This window comes from Danio rerio, chromosome 23 (assembly GCF_049306965.1).
Source record: "Danio rerio strain Tuebingen ecotype United States chromosome 23, GRCz12tu, whole genome shotgun sequence".
NCBI lineage: Eukaryota > Metazoa > Chordata > Actinopteri > Cypriniformes > Danionidae > Danio > Danio rerio.
This window is the reverse complement of record NC_133198.1, coordinates 38792023-38806470: the sequence shown is the minus strand read 5'-3', so window position 1 is coordinate 38806470 and position 14448 is coordinate 38792023. Positions and strand designations below refer to the sequence as shown.

The 14448-nt window shown below is 36.8% G+C and overlaps 1 protein-coding gene and 1 long non-coding RNA gene across 4 annotated transcripts; one reads left to right on the top strand and one right to left on the bottom strand.

Annotated features, from left to right (window-relative positions):
- Window positions 1-2455: 2455 nt before the first annotated feature.
- LOC141380531 (uncharacterized) lies at window positions 2456-10885 on the bottom strand. Of its 3 annotated transcripts, none has more exons than XR_012398664.1 (4): window positions 10706-10885; window positions 8222-8346; window positions 2684-2744; window positions 2456-2535 (listed from the first exon to the last, which is right to left on the bottom strand). It is a non-coding gene; the product is annotated as an uncharacterized lncRNA (long non-coding RNA). The 3 variants fall into 3 exon arrangements; XR_012398665.1 differs by lacking the exon at window positions 10706-10885 and adding an exon at window positions 10367-10443; XR_012398666.1 differs by lacking the exon at window positions 10706-10885 and having other exon boundaries at window positions 2684-2718; window positions 8222-9544.
- tuba1c (tubulin, alpha 1c) lies at window positions 10861-14371 on the top strand. Its single transcript, NM_001105126.2, is given in 4 exon segments — window positions 10861-10985; window positions 12627-12849; window positions 12961-13109; window positions 13187-14371. Coding segments are annotated over 4 exon segments (1356 nt in total). The 5' UTR covers window positions 10861-10982; the 3' UTR covers window positions 14168-14371.
- Window positions 14372-14448: the final 77 nt, after the last annotated feature.

The window sequence follows — 14448 nt, the reverse complement described above, 5'->3', positions numbered from 1 at the left end:
AAAATCATACAAGAGTAGAACTACCATTACCTGCCTAAAAATGCAGTGGAAGTAAAATAAAAATAACTGTAGTAAATATTACTCAAAGTATGAGTACAAAGTAGTATTTCAAAAGTACTCAAGAGTAGTGAGTGAGTATTACGCTGTGGAAAGCTGATGCATTTACATGTCATTTGTGGATGTGTGTAAACGTAACATTCTGTAGTGCATTTAGTAATGCCTAGCAGACACACAACATCATAACACGTTAAAATTAGGTTAAATTTAGGTTGTGACGTCAGGTGACTAAAATTTAATGTCATCGCCTAAGAACAACGTTATTTTGACGTTGATATTTGGTTGATTTTAGGTTGTGTTAAAGTGACCAAAATCCAACGTCGAGCCAACATCTTAAACCAACGTCATATTTGCATCAAATACTGACATTTATTCATCAGGTGTGGCAACCAAAATCCAACATCTGATAGACGTCATATTGGTAACGACTACAAAACTTCAAGCTGTAACATAATTAGACGTTCATATTTAGTTGATTTTAGGTTGGACACTAACGTCAAGCTGATTTTCATTTACAAACAGAATGCAACGTCCCCATGATGTTGGGGGACAATGTCAATCTGATGTCATGTTGACGTCTTATGCCCGCTGGGCGTTTAAGGCAATCGTGCTACCCACTGCGCCACCGTGATCTGAAGTTATGTTGAATTACTTCCAGATACTGACTGATCCATACACAAATATTTTTGTAGCTATAGAAGAAAAAATTAAGAGACCACTCGCCCATACAGCAAGAAGGTCACTGGTTTGAGTCCAGGCTAGGTCAGTTGGCATTTCTGTGTAGATTTAACATGTCCTGTGTTGGAGTGGGTTTCCTCCGGGTGCTCCAGTTTCCCCCACAAGTCCAAAGACATGCAGTACAGGTGAACTGGATGAACTAAATTGGCCATAGTGTGTGTGTGTGTGTGTGTGTGTGTGTGTGTACGTGTTTTTGTGACATGTCAGTACACAAATCTGTATAACGACATAGGTATGACACAGGTATTACAAAAAAGAGGTGAAATATGAGGACATTGGTGACGTCCACATTTCTCAAAAAGCTTATTAATCTCACAGGATGAGTTTTTTCAGAGAGTAAAGCTGCACACAGTCTCCTGTGATGGTTGGGTTTAGGGGTAGGGTGGGGTGGGGGCAATATAATATACGGTTTGGACTATATAAACTGAATGGAAGTCTATGTAATGTACCCACTTTTCACAAAAACAAATGTGTGTGTGTGTGTGTATGGATTTTCCCAGTACTGTGTTCTGTCTGAAAGGGCATCCGTTCTGTAAAACATATGCTGTATAAGTAAGCGGTTCATTCCGCTGTGGTGACCCCTGATAAATCAGGGACTAATCTGAAGGAAATTGATATACAGATATGTGTTTGAGCATTTTTGTTTTGTTTTGTTAAACTAATAATGACATTTTGGTCCTAACTTGAAGTGAAAAAGGTTGTCATTTGGAGCATTCTTCTATATATATATATATATATATATATATATATATATATATTTTTTTTTTTTTGCATAAAATAACAAAAAAGGTGCAGTTTTCAGACATTTATATTCATTTCTTAGAATGTACCAATATATAAACTTCAGAAGGCTTAAGAAGGCTTAAGAAATCAGTTTTTCACTGATTTACCCACATTTTCAGTCACAATAAATTAGTTTTTCTGACCAATTTCATTCATTTATTCATTTTGTTTTTCGGCTTAGTCCCTTTATTAATCTGGGGTTGCCACAGCGGAATGAACTGCCAACTTATCCAGCATATGTTTTACACAGTGGATGCCCTTCCAGCCGCAACCCAACACTGGAAAACTCCCATAAACACTCATTCACACACATACACTACGGACAATTTAGCCTACTCAATTCACCGGTACCACATGTCTTTGAACTTGTGGGGGAAACCGGAGCACCTGGAAGAAACCCACGCAAACCCGGGGAGAACATGCCAGCTTCACACAGAAATGCCAACTGACCTAGCCAGGGCTCAAACCAGTGACCTTCTTGCTGTTACACGATCGTGCAACCCACTGCGCCACCGCAACTCCCATTCCAACCATTTTTTTCTGGAAGAAATAAGATCTCTAAATAAGCATATGTATTTTAAAGTTGGAAGACAATTTTATGGGCTGCTTTGTGGCTCCAGTGCTCTGGTTTCCCCCACAGTCCAACGACATGCGCTAAAGGTGAATTGGACGAACTAAATTGGCCATATTGTGTATGAGTGTGTGTGTGAAGTATATAAAATTTTTATATATTTATATTATATATTTATTTTTATATATTTTGTATATATTTATATTTTAAAGTATATTTATATATTTTAATATTTAAAGGAACGTTCATCTTCTTAATGTAAAAATAAAAGCAATACATTTACAAATAAAAAACAAGTGCACAAACTATGTACAGCAGGAATGTCCAAACTTGGTCCTGGAGTGCCGGTGTCCTGCTGATTTAAGCTCCAACTTGCCTCAACACATCTGCACAGATGTTTTGAAAAGTAATAACATTAAAATCTTAACATAATATACAATAATATAATATTACAGTATATGATAGAAAATGTATAAAAGAGCTATATGAATTATAATATAGGCTTCTTGGCATTGACCCTAAGAGGCTGCTTACCTCGCTTATTGTTGAAGTCCGCCCCTGATCAGAGACTAAGCCCAAGGAAAATGAATGAAGACTAGTTGAGTAAAATCAACATAATAAATCCAGTAAGTAAAAAAACAGAGATTTGTCACAATTTAACCCAAACTGTCTCTCTGTGTATGTGTGTATAGTATACAAGTGGATCTTAAATAGTTACAGCAATTGCCTTCAATGCAGACACTCTGAAGACACTAAAACTAGGGTTTCTAATATAAACAAAATAAAATATCACGAGAACACCAGTTCTTCCTTGAGTAAATTTCATGTGAGCCCTAAAAGCTTATGTTCTTAAATATCAATATATTTTCTAAGCCACACATGGTTGCGGGGCTTTGAAAAATGATGGGTCTCTCTCAGGAATGTGCTGTTTGTCCTCTGTCATGGTTACCTGCTTTGTTTCTGCTTCTGCAGTGCACACATATAACGTCTCGTACATACATCTAAAACATCGGATTGCAATGCATTAATGCAGCATTCATACTTTCTCCTATTTTAGTTATAGGTTACTAGCTCATGCTCATTTTTTCTCCTCCGTCTTCCCTTTCCTTGTTTCATACACCAGTGTTCATTTTTCTGTTTATAGGCTGGTTGCTAACAACAGTTGAGCAGTGAAAACAATAAAGCCCACAGGTATCACAGAGATCTCTGTACATGATTTGAATAATTATGTCTTCCTTTAGCTAGGAGTTTATTCCTAATTATTGATATATCTGCTTTTATTTGTGTTGTTATACATTAAATTATGCATTCAATTATAAATATTTCATTTAATCAAATAAAGTTTTTGTTATAAACTGTGGAAGAATGACGAATGTGGTTGATCAGCCTTTATTTCTCTGTGTGTATGTAAGTGTGTGTGTGTGTGTGTGTGTTATGATCACCAGCAGTGTTGCTCTTGCAGGCTGCTGGACAGCACTCACATTCACTACACTGCACTACAAATCCCATCATGCACTTCAGTCACACACCTGGCCTAGATTTCCCGTGATCATAAACAGACACAGTTGAAGCTGTTTTGGACTAATTACACAGACTATTAGTACACTCTAACACACACTCGTTGCTAAGTCTTGTAAGCTTTCGAGTGAACATTATGGCGCATTTTGCCTTGCCTTGTAACCAATCTTTGCTTAGTTTGTTTGTATTTTTTTTAATGTTGTTTGCCGCCTGAATTGACCACTCGCCTGTTATGGACTACTCTTCTGGATTTGCCTGTATGTTACCGTTTGCCCCTGATTGTGACCATTGTCTGTCAGACCATTCTCTGTGTAATAAAACCTGCATTTGGATCTGCAATTGAAGTTGAAGTCGTTGAAGTCAAAATAATTAGCCCTCCTGTAAATCTTTTTCTAATATTTCCTAAATGCTGTTTAACAGAGGAATGAGTTTTTCACAGTATGTCTGATTATATTTTTTTCTTCTGGAGAAAGTCTTATTTGTTTTATTTCGGCTAGAATGGGTTGGGTAAGCGTTAAAAAATACTATTCATTGGGTAATTTAATAGATAACATAAATAATACTCTGTACAAGTACTGTTTTTTACGTTAATGAGATGATTGGGTTTAGGGTTGGGGTGGGGGTAGACGTTAATAAAATAGGAATTATTTACTTCTATTTTGGGTTGAATACCGTTTTTATTTGTTTTAAAAACCATTTTAAGATCAATTATTATTAGCAATTATTTTTTTTTTGCAATAAAATAAAATAAATCAGTTAAATAAAATATATCAGGCTAATACTTCTAACTTCATGCAAAAGGCAATAGGCATCGTAACCTAGAAAATTTAGTTTAGTTCTTTGATTTTGTAGTTTTCAAGCCCAAATATTACTCGACTGCCCTGAATAAGACTGCATCTGTGCTGCTTTTTCAGCATAATCTCTGCCTCTGTTCACTGCAGTGCACAACCCATTAAGACAAGGACCAACAATCAATAATGTCAATGACGCAGGCCTAAAAAAGGCCTACAGCTGCCCTGCAAAGATACATGGGTATAACAGGAAGATATAGCAATACACCGATAAGCAAATTGATATGCAAACACTGAAGGACATCATACATGATTAGCTGCTCTTCCGCCTTTACTGCTTCCGGATGTTAACTGCACTGGAGATATTTTGATACCAGGACAATAGAACTTAAATAAACATTACACAGATTATTTTTAATTTGATATATGTCCGTGTTCAAATTTTTATGTGTAATAAACGTGAGAGAATGTCGTCTATTTCCCAGTGATGGGCTGCATTCAATTCAATTCACCTTTATTTGTTTAGCGCTTTTACAATGTAGATTGTGTCAAAGCAGCTTCGCATAGAAGATCATAGTAAATTGAAATAGTGTCAGTTCAGTTTTCAGAGTTTAAGTTCAGATCAGCTCAGTTCAGTGTGGAAGGGCATCTGCTACGTAAAACATATGCTGGATAAGTTGGCGGTTCATTCCACGGTGGCGACTGCTGATGAATAAAGGGACTAAGTCGAAAAGAAAGTGAATGAAAAGAATGTCGTATAATGAGCCTATAAAGCTTTTGCATTATTTATTGCCATCCATGTCAGTGTTTTCTTATAAGACCAATATTTTCTATTATGAATATATGGCAATGTTATATATCACAATAAAAAATGTAAGATTCTGCTTTTAAACAAAAAAACATTTTATTATTTAATATTCACGTGTGCTTTATCACCAATTTGGATGGTTTCCTTAAAATTAGATGGAGAAATAAATTTTGTGCATTTTAGTACATTTATACACACACACACACACACACACACACACACACACGTATATATATATATATATATATATATATATATATATATATATATATATATATATATATATATATATATACATATATATATACACACACATGTGTGTGCGTGTCTGTGGCCGCATGTTTGCATGTGCATAATACTAGTGTTGGGGGTAACGCATTACAAATAACGCAAGTTACGTAATAATATTAGTTTTGCTTGTAATGAGTAAAGTAACGCATTACTTTAAAAAAATAAGTAATAATATTTGAGTTACTTTTTTTAAACAAGAAATAGAATGCTATACACTATAGAATGCGCTACAGATGTGTCACTTGTATTGTTTTGAATGGAAAAAAGTGTAATGGGGTGAACTCTAGATTGGATACATGGCCGGCCGGAAGTGCGATAAGCACATTAATATAGCAGCATTTTTTATGACACTACAACCATAATTAATATTTTTATAGTACTGTGACGGTTGGGTTTAGGGTTGGGGTGGGGGTAAGCGTTAAAAAATACTATTCATTGGGTAATTTAATAGATAACATAAATAATACTCAGTACAACTACTGTTTTTTACGTTAATGAGATGATTGGGTTTAGGGTTGGGGTGGGGGTAAACGTTAATAAAATACAAATTATGGGAAATTTAATAAATAATATATAATTCTTGTTAACTTCTGGCCGCAACCATGTCCAATCTTGCAGCAACCAAGCGTAACTGTCAATATGGCGAATAAAGCCCGCCTTCTAGTACAAAAGCCAATCATTGATTGCTATAGACTGACATTACTCCGGGGGAGGGGCTTGGACCAAACGTGAGTTTCTGCAGATTTTGTGTAATTCAAACATTTAGAAACAAAACTTATGAGACAGTTGTTGTTTAGTTTTATTGGCGATTACTAATATGAAATTCATTTGTAAGCTTGGCCAATAGTTTTGGAGAATTTGATGTTTCCCCATTCAGGCAGAATGCCCGAGCACACTACCCAAGGGGCGTTTTAAAGATGGCCGCAGAGTGAAATGACTTCCCTTAAAGGACTGTAATTGTATCCTGCACTCAATGAGAGAATTTTCTCCCTGCATAAACAAACAGAAATCAAGATGACAGAGCCTTACATTTCAGCACTGGAAGTATTCTTATTATTCTTAATGCATGGGGAAAAAGTAGAAGAGGATTGTTTACATGTACACTTTACTTCATTAATCAGAGAAACATTGCATCAAACACATTGCTTTAATCTGTATATACGGCATGTAGAGCTCTGGGCTCAGGAAGTTCTCAGAAGATAACATATTTTATATTATTATTTGATGTGTTTTTTAAAGGTAAATAAAGGTCATACAGTGTGTTGTTAATTGCAGAGCTCTTCTGTTAAAAAAACAAGAAAAAAAAAAAAACAAGGTCGTAAAAAATACCGCAAAAGTAACATGATGCATTACATTCCATAAAAAGTAACACAACTAGTTACTGTTTTGAAGAGTAACTCAATATTGTAATGCATTACTTCATAAAGTATCTTTCCCTAACACTGCATAATACACATAAACATATATAACTTCAAACAAATCAATGGAAATTGATCGTTTTGCTCTGGTGAACTCTGATAAATAAGGAAGTATACCAAAGGAAATTTGTTCTCTTCATTTTTAGATGCAATCTGATCTACACGTGCACTGATTTTCTTATATTTTGCACAGAGGAGACCCTGAAGTCTCAAAACTCATTCAGGACATGGGCTAGGACTTGCCACACTACGATAGACCTAAAATATGGATTGCAATAAAACCTTACCAATGGCAGGGAAGCACTGCCTCTTAATTGAGGAGAAAAGTCAAAGGGTTAGTTCACCCAAAATTACAAGTCTGTTATTAAATACCTCATGTCATTTCAAATAGAGAGCTCTCAGATGATATCCAAAATATCTTAATTTGTGTTCTCAGGGAATTGAAAAGACATGAGGGTTAGGAATTGATAACAGAACTGTCATCTAACCCATTAAAAGGTCCACAAGCTTCATAAAACAGCAAAAGCAGTCTATTAAAAGAGCAATTTGGTCTATACAGTTGAAGTCAGAATTATTAGCCGCACTGTTTATTTTTTCCCTAATTTTTGTTTAATGAAGAGAAGATTTTTTTTAACACATTTCTAAACTTAATAGTTTTATTAACCTATCTCTAATAACTGATTTATTTTATCTTTGCCATGATGACAGTAAAAAATATTTTACTAGATATTTTCAGGACACTTCTATACAGCTTAAAGTGACATTTAAAGGCTTAACTAGTTTATTAAGGTTAACTAGGCAGGTTAAGGTAATTAGGAAAGTTATTGTATAACGATGGTTTGATCTGTAGACTCTTAAAAAACAAATATAGCTTAAAGGGGCTAATAATATTGACCTTAAAATGGCTTTTAAAACATTAAAAACTGCTTTTATTCTAGTCTAAATAAAACAAATAAGACTTTCTCCAGAAGAAAAAATATTATCAGACACACTATGAAAATGTCCTCACTCTGTTAAACGTCATTTGGGAAATACTTAAAAAATAAATAAAAAAATTTAAAGGGGGGCTAATAATTCTGACTTCAACTGTGCGTTCAGAGACCTGCAAGCATTTAACATTTGTATTTTTATTTTTATTTTAAAGGCCATTACTCATTTAATATGAGTTACAGACTGACATCAAGTACACACAGTCTGTGGCAGGACACCAAATAGGTTCAGTGGTTTATGTTGAAAGTTTGCTAACCACTGGCAACTGCACACAGACCCCATCCCTCCAGTCCTATTCTCATAGCAGCAGCTGTGAACATTCCCTGCAGTACCCCAGCCAATGAGACACTTCCGATGGACTTTTTCCATGTTGTCTGCACACTATTGATTGGACAAACAAAATGCGATTACAAGAATATGCTGATAATGATAGGTTGTTAAACGGTTAGATTTAGGTTATTATACTGTTAGAATTATTGAAATAAGTAAGCTCAGGAAATAAGAGTCAGAAAGACTAAACAAACTGCCTGAAATAGCAGTGATGGCTGAGCTGGAGAAATAAGTGGGAGGTTCAAACCGATCCTTGTGCTCAGACGTCCAGACCCTGCAATTAGGAATGTGCAGTCATGGGTATGTTTAAACACACACACAAACAGGCTTCCAGTTTTGCAGAAGCCCAGTTTCAGCTGCAAACAGAGGACTGACACTGACAGGGCAAGAAGGGAAAAATGTCAATTCGATCACGTGACAAATGCGATGACATCATTTCAACAAAATCTAGGACACGGAGGGAGGAGAGACTGCAAGCAGGACAGTGGGAGGGTTCATGGTACCATGCAACACTAGGGCTGGTCTGATAGCATCTGTGTGACTGTCTCCACAGATACTTTAAAGTGCACTGCTCACAAACTCCCTGTTAACAATAAGGTTTGATATGAACTTTTTCACTTTAATTCTCAACCATGTCTCTAGCCTAATAGTCAGAAACAGTATCTAATATGACTAAAAAATGTGATGCAAGACTACTGCCTCTAATGGCAAGTCAGAGGTATTGCAATACAATAATTAACATGGCTGTGCCATTTGTTTGAACCTAGCAAGAATTTACAGTATGATTTACAATATTAATCATATACAGAATGCTCATCTTTATTATTTAATTGAATTTGTATAGCGCTTCTCACAATAATTATCGTTTTAAAGCAGCTTTACAAAAGGTGCACATTATTGTGTTATATTTATAATCAGAAAAGTTATCAGTTACCATACCTTTATTAGTTTCTAATCACTTTAACTAGTAACTAATAGCTTTTAACAGGCATTGTTATTATATATAAGCACAGTTAACTTGCAGTTATATAGGTGCATATGTGTATATATATGTCTTGTCTTCAAAGCCTTTGATGGTTGGCATCATCTTTTCACGCCCTGAATCTGTCTATATACTGTAGTTCTCATGGGTATCTGATGTGAAATTATAAAATAAGAGTCCTTTAAATCTTACACAAAACACTGTTTTGCCCTGATTAAAGAAATATTAGAATAAAACTATTAGATAATCACAGGCCAGTGTTACCTCATATTACTAATAGACATTACCACGGTGTCAACTAAACACTTCTCATGGCATCTGATGTGAAATTATAAAATAAGAGCCCTTTAAAACTTACACAAAACACTGTTCACCCTAATAAAAAAAAATGAATAAAATTATTAAATACCACAGGCCAGTATTACCTCAGATTGATAACAGACATCACGATGGTGTCAATTAAACATTTTTTCACGGGTATCTGATGTGAAATTATAAAATTAGAGTCCTTTAAATCTTACACAAAACACTGTTGGCCCTGATATAAAACATATTAGAATTAAATTATTAGATAATCACAGGCCAATTTTACCTCAGATTGAAAATAGACATTGCCACGGTGTCAACTAAACATTTCTCACGGGCATCTGATGTGAAATATAATATAAATATAAAATAAGAGCCCTCTAAAGCTAACACAAAACACTGTTTGGCCCTGATTCTAAAAAAAAAGATTAAAATAAAACTATTAGATATCACTATGTCTAAAAAAACATCAAAAAGAGATTAAAAATATAATTCCTTTGTGTATTTTCTTCAGTAATGTGATATTTGTTCTTTCAGCAATCGATTTGACAGTTGATTTTAAACATGAATCTTATATTATCTGCTTGTACCTGCTTATTAAAATGATCAAATTACAGAACATAAATTGCAGAACATTAAAAGGCTCTTATTTTATAACTTCACATCAGATGCCCATGAGAATTTAGTGCTCCAGTATTGGCCAGCCCAGTCACCAGACATGAACATTATTGAGCATGTCTGGAGTAAGATGAAGGAGGCATTGAAGATGAATAATTTACAAACCTAAAGGACGACAACAGCTTTCAGTCTGAAGCACATCTTATCATGAATATCAAAAGCACACAAGCGAGTAAAGGAATATCAGGTGTGTACATGATTAGAAATTTTAGATAAAGAAATGTGACGCCTTGTGTGTATATATATATATATATATATATATATATATATATATATATATATATATATATATATATATAAAGTTAAAACCTCTCTCACACTATACAACATTAAATTAAATTAATAATAAAGCAAAATAACGATGATTGAACCAAACGTTCTTATAACGCGTCACCATAATACCGTGTGTTTTGATAGCTTGCATGAAAGGAATCATTTACAAACCTAAAGGACGACAACAGCTTTCAGTCTGAAGCACATCTTATCATGAATATCTAAAGGCACACAAGCAAGTAAAGGAATATCAGGTGTGCACTGCACTGATTTACATCGCTCTAATCCTCCTTCCTCGTTGGACGTCACGCTGGCTTTGGCTCCTCCCCTTCATCCTCCACACAGACTGCCTCAATCTTGGACAGTGGGTTCACAGTTACTCCCGACAATATAGAATTTTCCTCCTGCCTCCTGACATCCGTCTCATCGCTCCATCCCTTCCAGAATAATGGTGAGTGGACATATTTTCCCTTTCACTTCATATAACGTCGGGCCAAAGCATTCGCGTCTGTAAGTGTGCGTGTCATTTAATCCTCGTCTGGTGTTTTTCAAAGCTGCTTGTCTTTGTCATTCAGCGCGCGCCCTTTGCTTAAAATGGAGGCGAGGCTCGCGACATTGCGACGATGTGACGCCGCGCAGAGATTCATTACCTTTTTTTTTTTTTGCATGCAATCATGAGTGCTAGAACTAAAGTCTGTTATTCATCATGCATTTGGCTTTTAAATGCCTTCGCAAGGCACAGCAGATTGCATTCATCCATCCATTCAGCCATTCATTCATTCATTCGCTCATAACGGTGATGCAGAATATGCTTGACATTTTTAGCTGTTTGCCAAGTGTCATTATTAATGACATGATAATGAGTATTTTTTTATTATTAAAGGATGCATAGACCCTTTTGTTTTTCACAAAATAGCTATATAGGCTAAGTGTACGCAATGCACCTGTCTCAAGGGTGCATCTCTATCTTACGTGAAGCGGAATTTTCGAGAAATGCATTACAGTGATAATCAAAACCAGTGTGCATTTGAAACATTTTAGAATGTAATAATGCATTGTCTTTTTATTTTGATAATTTTTATTTATGTTAAATAAAATATATATAGCTTTATAATTTGCAAATGGGACTTAAATCAGATCTTAAAAATGCACACAAAGATTTACATTTCCTCCCCATTTTTTTGGGTTGCAAGCTCTTTTGTCAACACAAATTGACAGAATTTTCTTGAAATTTGCATCCACCCCTCCTCCCATCCGCATGAGGAGTAAACTGGGTGGGGACTGCAGCTGTCTGCAGAAGCTCATGTCTGGCCTGTGCAGTAGATGACTGCATTTCTATTCTTGTATTCCTATTCCACAGCTGTTATTATGCCCAATGAGATTTTACATTAACTGCTTAAAGCATTTCTTTATTTTCTGGAATTATTGTAATTACATTTCTGTGATCTGCCTTCATTTTATTATCAGGGCAGTTTGACATTGCAATAAAATATTTAAAATATATATGACCATATATTAAAATGTAAGAAATGTTCATTCAAAAAGACACATTGATCCCACATGTAATCCCCTTTAAATTGTCATTAAGTACATCCGTTTCTGCTTCTAAAAAATTCGATGAAATATAAATTCCTCCTTATTGAAATCCACCATCTTACGTGGACTATCAATATTACATAAAAATGGGAATAGGTAGATTTCCTCCAAGGTTTTTATTGTTCTCTCTCAGCGGCACGGTTTGGCAAGCCTGTTCTATGTGGGTGGGGCATTTGCCTTGTTCCCATTCTGCTGCCTCATTCCCTTTGAATAAAGAGAACTGACTGCTTTCTTTGTTCTTCCTTTGGTAACCATCAAGTCTTTTTTAATGGTGTTTTACCATTTTATGTGTCTGTTCATAAGGCAAATATAATTTAGGAAGAGATTACACTGCATTTATGGTGCATTTCTGATGGAGAGAAGAGGTGTCTATTGTTTTACCACAATGACGCTTGTATTGAAGGATGCTTTGGCACTTTTTCAGAACCAGCAAAACTGTCATGATTATGGTATTAACTATAATAACAGACTTTCTTCCCTATTTCTTTTTTCACAGCGTGAGTGCATCTCTATCCACGTTGGTCAGGCTGGAGTTCAGATCGGCAATGCCTGCTGGGAACTGTATTGTCTTGAGCATGGCATCCAGCCGGACGGGCAGATGCCCAGCGACAAAACCATCGGAGGTGGCGATGACTCCTTCAACACCTTCTTCAGTGAGACCGGAGCTGGAAAACACGTCCCCAGGGCTGTCTTTGTAGACCTGGAGCCCACTGTCATTGGTGAGATCACGTGGTTAAATTTTAAAATGGAGGATTTTGTGTTATTTTATTAGTAATTTATTAATTTGTGTGATTAGTTTGTTAACATGTCTTCATGACCCATCTGTGCAGATGAGGTGCGCACTGGGACATACCGTCAGCTGTTCCACCCTGAGCAGCTCATCACAGGAAAGGAAGATGCTGCTAATAACTATGCTCGTGGTCACTACACTATTGGAAAGGAAATCATTGACCTGGTGCTGGACAGGATTCGCAAACTGGTAGGTAGTTTTAAATGAACAAGCTTTAAATTTATTAAATGTTATACTGTGATATTAACCAATTGGTTTGTTTTTAGGCTGACCAGTGCACAGGTCTCCAGGGTTTCCTGGTCTTCCACAGCTTTGGTGGTGGCACCGGTTCTGGCTTCACCTCTCTGCTGATGGAGCGTCTGTCTGTCGACTACGGCAAGAAGTCCAAGCTTGAGTTCTCCATCTACCCCGCTCCTCAGGTCTCCACCGCTGTGGTAGAGCCTTACAACTCCATCCTGACCACCCACACCACCCTAGAGCACTCTGACTGTGCCTTCATGGTAGACAATGAGGCCATTTATGATATCTGCCGTAGGAACCTTGACATTGAGCGCCCTACTTACACCAACCTCAACAGGCTGATCAGTCAGATTGTGTCCTCCATCACAGCCTCCCTTAGGTTTGATGGTGCCCTCAATGTGGATCTCACTGAGTTCCAGACCAACTTGGTGCCCTATCCTCGTATCCACTTCCCTCTGGCTACCTATGCCCCAGTGATCTCCGCAGAGAAGGCTTACCATGAGCAGCTCTCTGTGGCTGAAATCACCAATGCTTGCTTCGAGCCGGCCAATCAGATGGTCAAATGCGACCCACGTCACGGCAAGTACATGGCCTGCTGTCTGCTGTACCGTGGTGACGTGGTGCCCAAAGATGTGAACGCCGCAATCGCCACCATCAAGACCAAGCGCACCATCCAGTTTGTGGACTGGTGTCCCACTGGTTTCAAGGTTGGCATCAACTACCAGCCTCCCACTGTGGTTCCAGGTGGTGATCTGGCTAAAGTGCAGAGGGCCGTGTGCATGCTGAGCAACACCACAGCTATTGCTGAGGCCTGGGCTCGTCTGGATCATAAGTTTGATCTGATGTACGCCAAGCGCGCCTTTGTGCACTGGTACGTGGGTGAGGGTATGGAGGAGGGCGAGTTCTCTGAGGCCAGAGAGGACATGGCTGCCCTGGAGAAAGATTATGAGGAGGTTGGTGTCGACTCCATCGAGGGTGAGGGAGAGGAAGAGGGCGAGGAGTACTAAAATATTCACTAAATGTCTAAAACTGAACACAGTAGACCGCTAATTTACACACGATAAACATGAGGTATCAAGTGTAAAGTCTACTCCTAAATGTTAGAGACACATTCTTGATCAGTTGTTGTGTTGTTATGGCCAGTATGCTTATTATTTGTGGAATTTGCTTGCCAAATTTGGAATAAATTGATGGTGATGTGCTACAATCTGTCCATGTGCAGTTCTTTAAAAATCTTTCTTGTACATGTTAACATAAGCTTTTGGTTTTAAGACATTCTGGGCATTGA